This window comes from Miniopterus natalensis, chromosome 14 (genome assembly GCF_054644295.1).
Source record: "Miniopterus natalensis isolate mMinNat1 chromosome 14, mMinNat1.hap1, whole genome shotgun sequence".
Lineage (NCBI taxonomy): Eukaryota > Metazoa > Chordata > Mammalia > Chiroptera > Miniopteridae > Miniopterus > Miniopterus natalensis.
The window spans coordinates 53,042,010-53,054,859 of NC_142094.1; the positions used below are offsets into that span (position 1 = coordinate 53,042,010).

Below are 12,850 nucleotides of genomic sequence, written 5' to 3' on the forward strand. Positions count from 1 at the left end.
TTATACGTGGATTTAAGGGTCTGAGCCCCAGTCCATGGAATCAACCCATCTTTCTTCGCTGAATCTCTTCTCTGTGGAATCTCTTCCGAGGTTCCCTGAGCCAGACAGCAAACCCACTGGCATTTAAAGACACACTGTGCACGGTGCATGACAGGCCAGCAGTAGCTCCCTAATCCCGATGTTACACCCTCTTGCCGGGTACCTCCTCAGCCCCTTGCTGAAAAAGACATAAATGTATCTCTAATACTTGAATGCAAATGGGTTTCTGAATAAAGACTCATATTTTCTCCTTCCAGGTACTTTTTATGTCCCGGAAAGTGTTCATTACACTAACAGGTGTTATTTCCACGTGTCTATGCTCAGGGACTGTGAACAGTATGCTCTCAGCTGTCTACGGGCTGATCAGAGCCAGACCTCCACCTCACCACCTGGGACAGCCATTCCTTGCTGATAAACTTGCTTTGGGACAAGGCCCAGCTGGGGGCAGGTCATAACAGAGCACTGAGAAAATTATTCAAACTGGATCCATGTAAAAATCTTGGCCCTTAAGTTTTCCAGTGTTCAGAGATTCCTGTCTCATGCTGTTACTCCTGGCATCAGGAAACACGAGGTCTAGGGATGAAATATTTCAGGAGGAGCTTTCAGTCACCTGTCAGTATCCTTAACATCCCACCCAAGGGTCATCTGACCTTCGCAAAAGCCTTCACCTCAAATGCATTTTCACTGTTGGGCCGCACTGATAATTCTTTGTTGCATTACCTTTCCTGTTTAAAAAAGAAATTAAAACAATCTCAGAAGGCAGATAATGTTTAATGGAAAAGGGCAGCGATGGGCTAGCGGTTGCCTAGCAACCACCAGGCACTGCTTTGCTGCCTCCCTCTCCAGAAGCCGCAGCGGCGCCTACAGCCCTCCCCCCGCCCCCGGACAGCGCGCGACAGGTCCCTCTGGGCCCACAGGGTTTCCCTCTTTGTCTTGGGCAGCAGATCACTCTTTTCGTAGCTTCCAAATGGGGAAAACTCGGTGCCAAATTCTTGAATACGCTAATGCCTACGCTTTCATCTTCTCAGACGGTCTGTGGCCGAACTTTCCGGGCTCTTCCTTTGGGCAGTTCTACTTAAGTGTTTTCATACCTTCCCCCTGCCCCCTTTGAGGTCCCCTGTCAATCAGTTACCATCCCTGGTTAAGTATTTCTTGAGGTCAAGCAAAGCACTTGACATGATTTAGAAAGTCCCCTCTCGTCTTATCCTTTCTGCTTCCCGAAGGGTCTTGACATGACCGTCAGTTCCCTCGGGCCCGGGAAAGCTTGGTTAATACTTTGACCGCTGGGTTTTCCCACGAGGGAGTGGAGGGGGAGGAGAAATATGCTTATAAAAAGTGTTAAGTATTTTCAGGATTACAAACACGATTGGTAAGACTGAATGAACCTATTTTTACAAGTAACATTTCCATTAGCTTATCTCAGAAACTGCGAGTCTAGTGTAAGGAACCCAAAACACCTAAACTGCTGTAACCTTTGCTATCCCTAAATCACAGGTAGACTGAGGGATGAAGTGGCCACTGGGGGGCGCAGGTATTTATTCACCCACCCACCCACATAAAACGTTGGCCTGCAGTCCCGTGCTGGGCTAGCTGCAGGCGAATCGCCTGAGAGAGTTAAAACAACAGTTCCAGACTGCAATGCTCAGGGATTCAGGGCATCTGGGTTGGGCTCAGAAGTCTACATAATATAAGGGTTCGGAGGCTGTGATTTCCGTGCCCTGGGGGCAGATGTCGAGAAAAACTAGGGAGTAGAGGATTTAAGATGAGCTTCAAATAAAGGACAGCGAGACAGGCGGAGGAGGGGTTCAGTACAAACATCTAACGGGGTGCAGAGGCCCTTCCTAGACAAGGTTTCGGGAGCAAGCGAAGTGTCAGATGGTCTAAAACATTACTATTCCATAGATATCGCAGTTAGATTTGTGTTTCCCTGAGTGTTGCCTAATAGGTGGATCGTTAATAAATGGCAGGTTAAAAAAATAAAAGTGATCATATTGTTAAAAAAATTTGAGAAGCATTGTGATAAAAACAGGGGTGCACTGACTTCTGAGCCCTGATGTGCTGGCAATGTGCACTGTCAAGGGCACAGTGACGATAACAGGCAGCGTTCCACTATGTGCCTGACCTTAGAAGCCTGTTTCTCTCAACGGGCCAGGGTTCCATGGAGCTTATGTTGGGAGCTTCTCCGCTCCGTTTATTCCTATACTTAAGTATCTCTGTATCGATCGATATATGTATTCGACGTATCTAAGCAGATATCCTATAGTAGGTGGTTTTAATTTCTACCCTTCTCCCTTGTACAGCACCTGCTGCATGCACTCATAGGTGCTCATGAGGTTTTTTAAAAATCTGTAAACAGCTCATCAGTTTTCATACATCTTGGAAAGGGCTGTTAAAGGGTTTCATTTATTCTTAGACTCAATAATCACGACACTTAGGATGTCAAATCCAGCAGGCTTCCAGCTAGCACTACCAGTCATATCCAGTTCTCACTTAATCATGACTCCAGGCAAGGGGCAGACTTTTTAAACCCTTCCGCCTTCAAGTCCAGAATCCTACGCTGCTTGTCCAAGTAAGTTCACCTGGACAGATCTGGCCCAATAGCCATGATCGGGTTTGCCTCGGCACGTGTCCCCCCACACACATCCACACTCCCCCACCTCCCCTTTACTGGGTGTGTGCACCCAGCCCCCAGCTGCTGCTTTGGCTGCTAGCAGTCCACAGCTGCCCACTTTCCAGAGAACTGCCCTCCACTAAGGGGGGACACCTTGCTGGGGAGTGGTGTCCCTTTGCCCCAGGAAAGCCCACAGCCACTGACTGACCAGGGTGTGGCCATTAAGACGCTGGCCACTTTGCTCTAAAGGGGGGGGGGTCACACTGCCAAGGTTTTTCCTTGCTGGGCTCCTTCCCTCTCCTGTCAGCCCAACTCCTGCCCTTGCAGGTTTTTCCAGAAGCACACACCTTATAAACCATTTCACTAGACACCTGAGACATGGCTGCTAGGAACCCTAGCTGACACCACCTACTACGATCACGACTGGAGGCTTGATCAGGCCCTCTGATGCCGTCAGCCGCCTCCCACTGCTCCGTGTTTGACAGCTCAGCAACATTTGTTGCTACTGACACCCCACCTTTAAAACCCCTTTCGTCAACCTGTCTTCTATAACCCTCTGTTCTGACCTCCATCCAGATCTCTCTATGTACTGTCCAGGAGTGAATGCCACAGGCACCTTGGCACAGGATGTCTATGACCCACACTGCTAAATATGGCATCACAAGATGCCTGATGTGACATGACTCAATGACTAAATTAGTAAATGACCCACATTACCTGCCCCTACCTTCCTCATCCCACATCACCATCTGTAGGTACCCAACTCTCCCCATACCCCTCCCTCCCCCAATGCAAATAGCCTGCAAGTCCTGTCAAATCTGCCGCCTGACACCTCCAGGACTCACACCCTCCCCTCGCCTCCCACAGCCTTGGCTCAGGGTCTCATCAGCTCTTCCTGGACTATTGAAATCACCTTTCAACCCGCGGCTCCTCGTATGTGAATTTGCACATTTCTTACTCTGTCACTGTCCCCTCACTTCCTAGACACTGGAGTCCAAACTCCCTAGCATGTCTCACAAAGCTGTGGCAGGTGGGCTGAGCCACCCTCTCCAGTGTCACCGTTCCACTGCTGGACCTCCATCCGCCCAGACCACCCCGCCACTAACTCCTTGCAGTGGCCTGGGACACCCTTGTTTCAATGGTCTCAGGAGCGAAGTCCCAATACCTTTGTGAATTATACTAAGCTCGCCCCGGCCGTGGGCCCCGACTGTCCGCAGGTGACAACTGCATTCTCACCTGTGCCTCACTGAGCTCATCACTCCATCTCAGCGCTTCTGCACCGCAGATCCTCGGGGCCCACACCGTGCACATCACCTGGTCACACGAGTGGCTATTTTGATCAGCTCTGTCAACACGTCCAAGGAAAACTGCCTGATCAACTCGCAAATAGCGGTCTGTACTACTCGGCATCAGGCCTGAGACAGTTCCAAGTCAAGGTCCCGTGTGACCGAGGCAGCGCGACCGCCACTGCCAGCTGGTTACCAACAGGCGTCTCCTCTTCCTCCTGGGAGCAGCCATCTACACCTCGCAGCCTCGTGCAGGTGGGTGTGGCGGTCACCCAGGTCTGGCCGGTGCAGTGACAGGACTGTCCCACTCCCAGGCCAGGCCCACGACTGCCCAGGTCTGACATGCAGTAGGTGTTTAGTAAATGTTTCTCAGGCAGTATGCAGAAAGGAATAAAAAAAGACACGCTCCACTGCTTCACTACTGCTTGTGACATTCACGGTGACTTCTAGTATCACCCATGTTACCCGTGACGAGTTTTTATTCTGGGCAGTCCCGCTTGTAGACCGTCCCCTCAAACCATGAAACATGAGAGATGAGGCGGCGCACCAGCTCCCTGACCGAACGCCAGGGCCAGCAGATGAACGGGGAGCAGACATCGGTAATTACAGCTTGGCCCGCAGCTGCCCGTCTCCAAACCGTTCAGTTCAATGAACAAGTAATAACTGGACAGACACACCCTTGAGAAATTAGAGGTGGGAAGCGATTACCTCACCCCATACCTGTCACACAGAAGGCCCCCTGCAGCAATTCGGCAAGAGGCGGCCATGGGCTCAGGAGGGGCGGCTGGGCTCCAGAACGATGCCGGTGAGGGGGCGCGGGGGGACCTGGCACAGGAGCACCCAGGAGGCCAGGCTTCTCTCGGGTATGACCCTCCCTCCCCTTTCATTCCTTCTGTTCTGTGCCTCCTTCAGATGCCCGGTGTAGACACAAAAGGCACATGCCTAATCTAAAAATGCTATGCTTTCTGTACTTAAATCTAAAAGGGGTTACTAACACTAATAAAAAGATAATGATCCCTCAGCTAATTCCTGATTTTACAAGCACATCTGAAAACACAGCACATGGCATGGCATTTATTGGGCATTCCCATCAAAAGCTGTAGTTACCCTCCAGGGGTCAAGATCACAAAAGCCGTGTGGCAGGAAGCTACTCTCTCAGCACCAGGGTATTTGAAGAAATCCTAGCAAAATGAACACGTACCTCCAGAGTTCCCACCAGGGAATAGGAGGAGATACATTTGTTGAAGGCGCCTAATGTGCCATTTTCACACGAGAGCACAATGGTTTGGCTCCTTTCTCAGGTTCTTCATGGCAAACTTGATCTGCCCCATGCTGCCTGCCACATTCTTGCCTGGGGTCAAGAATCCCCTCCCCAGTAGTCTCTGTGCTGATTACAGCTACAGCACTACCAATGTGTGGGGTTTACTTTCATTCTAAAGTGAGCAGTATGGGGGAAGATAAAATACTAAAGACTAAAGGACGCAGCTCTGCTCATTTTATCAAAATCTACAGGGCACCCTGACCTCAGCCGTGGAAAATGGGCCATGTCTTACTGTCTCGGTAAGCTACAGAAGTCAGGAATAGGTGTACATTCATAAGATAATCTTTTCATAGTTTATTGGTATTTACTCTAACATAGATCCCGCTTCCTAGCAGAAAGTTCCTCATTAATTTAAATCTGAAAACCTAGAAAGATGCCCCAATTACTTCATAATAAAAATTAGTTTCCTGAAATGCAGTACCGCAGGGTTCAATGCCTCAGACTTTTCAAAGCACTTTAGATCTGTTACCACATTAGAGGGCACTGATGCCACAAATACCAATCAACCAACGTTAGGTTTTGGAAAAAGATTTCCCTGTACATATTTTGTCCAAATATTACTATTTGTTTCATGAAAGTCAGAGCTAAGACTTTAACAGAGTGTAAATTTTAAGCCAATGAATAAACAGTTGGCTTGAAAAACTATTAAACTGACAGGAAAAGCACTTACTGCTCTGCCAGATACTAAAAATAAAAGCAGCTTCTGCCAACATGGAGAAACTTGAATTGTTTCAGTTGGTTCTGAATTTGACTACTAGGTTTCACAGTTATTTTTCCAAAATGGAGTCCAACAAACATCATCTGGTTTCCCTAAGCTTTATTTCTTAAAAAAAGATACACAATTGGAATCTTATTTAAATATCAACCTCATATATTTTTATATAGTTTAATAAGACATACTTTTTTTAAAGTGGTATCTTTACCTAGCAAATAAGAATTTGGACATTTTGAAAATTAATCTTCATATTTTAAGAATTCGAACATGTCTTATCAGAGTAAATAATAAGCTCAGTTGTTAAAGTATTTAAAAGATAACATTCTAGACAAAAGGTACCAGGGGAATCAGTAAGATTTTAAATGTGAGGTTCTACACTGCTGCTCAAAGTTCAGATAACCTTTTATTTCTGTCCTTGGCCTGCCCCTCCCTTAGCTGTCTCTCTAAAAAAAATAAGTGTGTTTAAAATATGGAGTCTGAGATTTACGATCAGTTGCAGAAACCTGTTTAACTGCTGATTTATAGTGTTGGCCAAGGTATTTAGCTCTGTCATCAGAACTAATTATAGCAAAGCTGAGATTACACATTGAAACTCTCCTTCTGGTGAAAGAAGTAGAGTGTCCTGCTGAAAACCAGAAACATCCTGAGGGCTCCCGAACAAGAACACAGGACCAACTACACTCTCAGAACCAGCGCCGTTAAGCTCAAAATTACCATCCTTCAGTGAGTTGTTTTAGCCTGAAGTCCTTAATAAATCATAGTTACATTAACGCCATCCTGATGGCCTGAAACGTATTCATCTCTGTTAACGACCACTGACATTTACATTACTAATCTACTTCAGGCATCCGGGGGGAGTAAACGCACATGTCAGAGCTCCAGGAACTACAGTTATTACTGATCCAAAAAGAATCCTGATTTTGCTGTGACCAGATGAAGAGGAACCCAAGACAACAGGTCCCTTGCTGTCCCTCCAATCCTTCCCTCCCACCCCCACCCCCTTCTTCTATACCATGTTTTGGAGCTTTTCATAACCCAGGCCCCCAAAGAGTGGGGACTTATGAGCTGTGGCTCCCCTCATCCCCTGCTACATCTGATTTTGCCATAATGCCTCCCACTCAGTTCAGATGCCCCACCCATATTAGACAGTAGGGCAAGCGCTGGCACTGGGACGGGCTGAGAAAGGGCTCCCAATCGGACAAACCCTTTAGGAGCCCACTCTGGCAAGGCCTCAGCATGAGCAGACTGGTGAGACGTGCCTGCAGGGGTCACTAAATGCTCTGAGGAAGTGAATACGGGAGAAGAAATATGAGGCAGAGGCTGCAGGGACATGCCCATCCTGGGGCCCTATGTGTAAGAATCTTGTCCTACCCTCCGGCTCAACAATAACTGGGATTATGTGGCGGATTTTTTTAAAGCAAAGGTTCCTATGCTATAAGTTTGCATTTACCTATTAGGATTTTAAAATGATATGTTGTACGTAAGCAGTATATGATTTTATCTACAAAATGCAACAGAGGTATTAAATCATAAAATATAAGACTTCCCAGTATTTGGTCTGGACATCTTTTCAAGATGAACTCTATAAGTAGATAAACCATCTCCTAAAGCCCTGCTTTCTCTATACAGGTTTTTCTCACCTAACAGGAAGCAAAATATGGTTTTTGTTCTCTTAAATGGTAACTTATTCATTCCAGAACATAGGTAAAACACTAAATGTGCCACCAATAAATCAGTAAAATTTGCTACTACTGTAAATCTAAAAATGACAAAATAACAATAGGATTATAATCATGACTCATTTCTTATGTTACGAAAATTATATAATCAACCCAAAATGTTTTTGTAAGATAGCTAGAGAACCTCGGTAAAGATGGAAGGACGGTGAACTGATAAAAACCACAATAAGCAGTTCTCTATCTCTATTGCGCACTGAGTAGGGAGGAGCCAAAATACCAAAGGCCTGCCCAGACCCAACATCCAGCTGTGGGCTTGTCAGCAGCTCGGTTTATTATTTCTCAAAGGCCCTCCAGTTAGGACTATGACCACACACCTAATGAAATCTACTTCCCACGGCACCATCCTCTCTTAAACTTCATCAATGCATCAATCTTTTAAGGAGCAAAGGGAAACAGGCAAAAACGATCGAACCATGTTCTTAGAAGGTTCAATGTCATAGTGCCTGAGTTATACAGTCTAATACAATCATACCATTTTCTCTTCTAAGAATCATCTCATAATTTAAAGAATGATTTGGCTGAGAGAGATATTTAGGAAGACATTCCCAGGCAGAGCTGAATTTAAATCATCCTCCAGACGCTACCTTCTGTCCTTTTTTTTATTGTAATATTTTATCTGAAGGCACATCAAAACCAACCAACTGCTTTTATTAGTGACCGTCAAGTATCAACTCTACTGCACCCAGTAAGAACCAATCATTATTTTTAGAACATTAAGATGAAGTCCTTTGTAAAAAACAGTATCAACGGAGACTTTCTTACACTTATGACTAATCCATCATAAACAAATGCCAATCTTAAAAACACGATTCCAGAATAAGTGCAGTTCCACTGAGAACAGATAAGAAAGCACAAGCAGCTCATCGGCTATGCCACACCAAATGGATGAAAAGCAGAATCGATTTTATACTGCAGGTCTCTATAAATAAATAATAAAACCCTATCTTCCCCCCGTCTGTGTGCTTAGGTTCCTTGTGCAAATAACAGACACTCCACTCCACTCACTTCCACAGGATGAACTCTTTAGAAAAAGACTGATAACCAACCCCAAATGTTATGCTTATTTTTTCTACTTCTATCAATTTCTTGACATGTTTAACATAAACAGGAATATCTTTTCAGTCAACTGAGCACTTGAAGAATCAAGTAAAGCTCAAGAAAAGACACAACATCTTGAAGAGCTCTGGCAGGTCACATGTATCCCATGTTGCTTTTGGTTTCCCATCTCTTCTTTGCTTCAAATCTAAAACGAAGAACATAAAAATCTCAATTTATTTCTAAAATACTTCACTGAATTAACATATTTGCCAAGTGCTGAAGTAAAATAAACTTAAATTTTCACATACTCTGACTACAAAATACACATCCAACAGGATGAAGAAATGCCTCCCTCTTTATAATCTGATAAACACCCAGCACCAATACAAAGAATACAGTGAAACCAGTTACACACACTGGACCCGTAAACCTGTCACAGGGTGTGCTCATTTCTAGGAAGTTAGCAGAGTTGCCACTAAGCACCTTACACTTACCCCCATGCAAGTTTCTTCTTTTTTCGAGCAACCTGTGAATTTTCAGCTTCCTTTTTGGCTTTTACAAAGTTATGGCAGGCAATTGCTTTGGCAATTTTTACACCAAGCTAAAAATTAGAAAGAAGAAAAAAGAAAATAAATATTCCAGCTACTACAAGAACGCAAATACTTGAGAACTTAGGGGTAAGAAAGCTGCGTCCAGGAATGAGAAATACTTACACTCATGCCTCCTTGAACAACCAAAGTATAAAGGCTATGTAGATGGGGCCCATGTTTCCCTTACCTCCCACAGACCCCTCGCCCTAGCTGTTCCTGCCTCCTGAGTGGAAATGCTTCCCAAACGAGGCCCCTTGAGGGTCCACAAGGCTGTGGTAAAGACCTGCAAGCTATCTGAGCATTTCAATAGACCAATAGGAATCTACCCGATAAGACTGCACAGGCTGACAGAGACATCACGTTTCTTTGCTCTGGGCTAGAGTTATAGCAACTCAGTATGGTCACACCAGCTGTCTCATGCTGATCAGAGGCTCTGATTGGCATAGATGTGATTAATAAACATGGGAAAGCTAATTACTCCTTTGTAAACGCACTTTTTGTATGATGGGCAACAGCTTTTCATTCACTGACAGAAAAGAACGAAAGGGGTGCTAAGAGGTGAAGAGGCTGGGCACCAGGCCGCAGTACCTAAGACTTCCCTCCAAGTCTTCCCTGCTGGTCCCTAGGTTCATACCCCCCTCACACCCACCCACCAGTCCCGCAAGGTACAATTGAACAGACCTCCTCCCCTCCAGCCCCGCAATCTTCTCTAACTCCGCCTATCGCAGTCTTTGTTTCTGCCTCTCTCCAGCTTCTCAGCTCCTCCTGTTACCACACTGCTTTCCTGGCTCTGCTGCAGGGATGGCTACTCCTAGGCAAGTGTATCCAGGACAGGAATGGGGCCTGATTTAGGGGCTCTCATTCAAAATGCCTGTCTACATGGATGGCTCAAAAGTACGTGAACCCAGGCTAAACAATGGCCAACACTCCTTCTGGGCTTTTTTACCTTTTATGTCCCCGTACTTGACCTAATGCACATTAGTGGACAGCAGGCTATGCAAAAGAAGAAAGAACCGGGAACCACTTAAAGTCAATGTATGAAAGTCCAAGTTTTAGGAATCTGCCTGCCAACAGTGAGACACGGTAGGTAGCTAAGAGCACATGTGTTAGCAGAGAAGCCGGTTTAGCAAAGTGAGGTCTGGCGTGCTTGACATTCCCTCCAGTTTACCCTGGAGGACAGTTTCCTTTACAATGATACAAAATGAGTGGTAATCAAGTGCTGGCGGGGTCCAAGTGAGAGCAAACACAGGCCTGACTTTTCAGTCCAGGAAGAGCCTACAGAAAGAATGGAAATAAATGGAAGCAGCCTGACAGAGCAAGGTGCTGCCTTGGTCAACACCAGCAGGAAAGCCACTGAAGAGAAGACGACCAGGTGCAACTTGGGAGCCCGCGGGAAAAGGCAGATCAGTTTCTTCTCAAAACTCCAACCAGCATTAACAGCGCTACTTCTGCCAACACCCTCTCCTTTCACAGGGATAACATGCACTCAGCAGATATTCTAAGGGCACGAGTGCATTATTCTGCCAGACACTGTTCTAGGCAATGGAGCTAGAGCCGTGAACAAAAGGACTTATTTCCAAATTGTGGGGCTCGGAGAAGGGTTGCCAGGGACGCTTTACTGCTTCAAGACTGTACCTGTTCTCTTGGTTCTCTTTTTACTTCCAGTTCTTTATCATAGAATAGTTCATCTAAGTCAACTAAAAAAGGCCAAGACTCAAGGGGCTGTCACACTGTCATGGGAAGAAGAAATGAAACTGAAGGATGCTGTGGGATGATTTATCAGTAAGAAAGGTTTTCTACCCACTGAAAAACTACCCGTTTGTCATGGTGAAAAATCAGGTTAGCGCCTGTCGGGTTGGGCTAGTCAAATCTGCGGTAGCACACGAATCCCCAGTCTCACTGGCTGAACTTTGATTTCCATTTCACTTAAAGTCAGCAGCGGATGTGCAGGGCTCTCCTCCACCTTGTGGTGCAAGCATCTCAATGTGTGGCTTCCGAGCTGAGTTCACTGTGACAGAGAAGAGCCAGCCGGAGTCTCACCCTGGCTCCTAAAAGCTTTAGTGTGGAAGTGACGAACGTCATTTCTGCTCACAGCCCTCTGGTCAGAACTGCTCACACGGTTCCACCTAAATGCAAGGCGTGGGAACACGGGGCCCTGTGGAACACCAGGAGAGCAGCAAGTGTGCCTAATAAACGGCCTGGCATTAAACGCAGCCTGCTACCTGGTTAAGATGTGCAAGGGCTTCTCCACATTCATGCTGAATATTCAGTCTCTTCCCTGTCCCCACTTCCAAAAGGCAAAACACAGAACTCCGTATTTTTCTACTTAACTATATTCCTATGTGTTATGTATCAAATGCAAATTTTGCCAAGTAAGCTCCCCAACAGAGGTACCGCTCAACTAGTTTATCTTATATTTAAATTGAGCTTATACTCTGAGTATGAAATAAAAATGACTCAAAATATATTTGCCACATACCAATAACCATGTGATCAAGTTATTTTCTAAAACTGCTATAAAATAAGATGTATCTTACATTTAAGTTCATTGAAATTTTCCAATCCGGGTTTTCTAGATTTGGGACAGATAAACCAAAGAACATCTCAATGTGTCTGAACTCACGGTCATTTGATTTAAATGGGCTCTTCATCTCAACACAGTCATACGCTCCAAGAATGTAAAAGCTTTCAGCTTTCTAGCATTAAGGCCAAGTACAGCAAAATCAGCATCACTGTAAAGATTTAGAGCCTATGTTCCACAAGACACAGTATAAAATTGTAAAAAGTAATTCATTATAATGTACAAAACATGTACTTACATGAGAGGGTGCTATTCTGCGCACTAAGTAAATATAATAATTGGGTAGCAGGCAATACTTAAACAAACCTGTTAGTGTAAAAGGTATAGTTTCTATCTGTATTTTGCCATTTATGGCATGTTCTTCTACTGATAAACACAGAACAAGCCTGGTCTGTGTGTTTCACAGAAAATCTTTTAAGCTGACAATGCTGATGAAGAATCCTATTAATTTTGTGTCCTTCATAGGCTTAAAATAAATGTTTCTTGTGGAGAAGTTAAAAAGCAGAACACTTGAAAATGTGAAAGAATAGTAAGATCTTCTAATGGAAGAGAGCTGAGAGGAAACACACTTCCTAGGCAAGATGACTAACCCAAGTTCCAGAAGATAAAAGAATATTGTGCAAAGTTCTAGTATTACAAACAAATAATACAGGTCAACAGGAATCTCCCTTCACTCCTGCAAAAAGGAAAATGCATCTTCATGCCCAAGTAAACATCACGAAAGCTTGGTCGATGGTTTTTATATTAAAAAACTGTTTAGGGTCATCAGATAAGTACAGCAACACAATGTGGCAAGAAATTTTTTTAAATGGATAAAAATATACACAGAATTTCTTGTATGTGTAGCCAAAGTATCAGCATTTTCCATATAGAACATCCAATATTTTGCTGCATTTTAATTAAGGTGTCTAAACATTATCACAAAGAACT

At 44.8% G+C, this 12,850-nt stretch overlaps 1 protein-coding gene across 2 annotated transcripts in view; it reads right to left on the minus strand.

The window, feature by feature from the left end:
* Positions 1–6,057: 6,057 nt before the first annotated feature.
* FAM204A (family with sequence similarity 204 member A) overlaps positions 6,058–12,850 on the minus strand; it is a 23,700-nt gene continuing 16,907 nt past the window's right edge. For both annotated transcript variants that reach the window (XM_087823979.1, XM_016206337.2), the window contains exons 7-8: positions 9,244–9,350; positions 6,058–8,954 (exon numbers count right to left, since the gene is read on the minus strand). In XM_087823979.1, the coding sequence (XP_087680105.1) occupies positions 8,903–8,954; positions 9,244–9,350 (159 nt within the window). In that variant the 3' untranslated portion in view covers positions 6,058–8,902. The remainder of the gene's footprint in view (positions 8,955–9,243; positions 9,351–12,850) is intronic.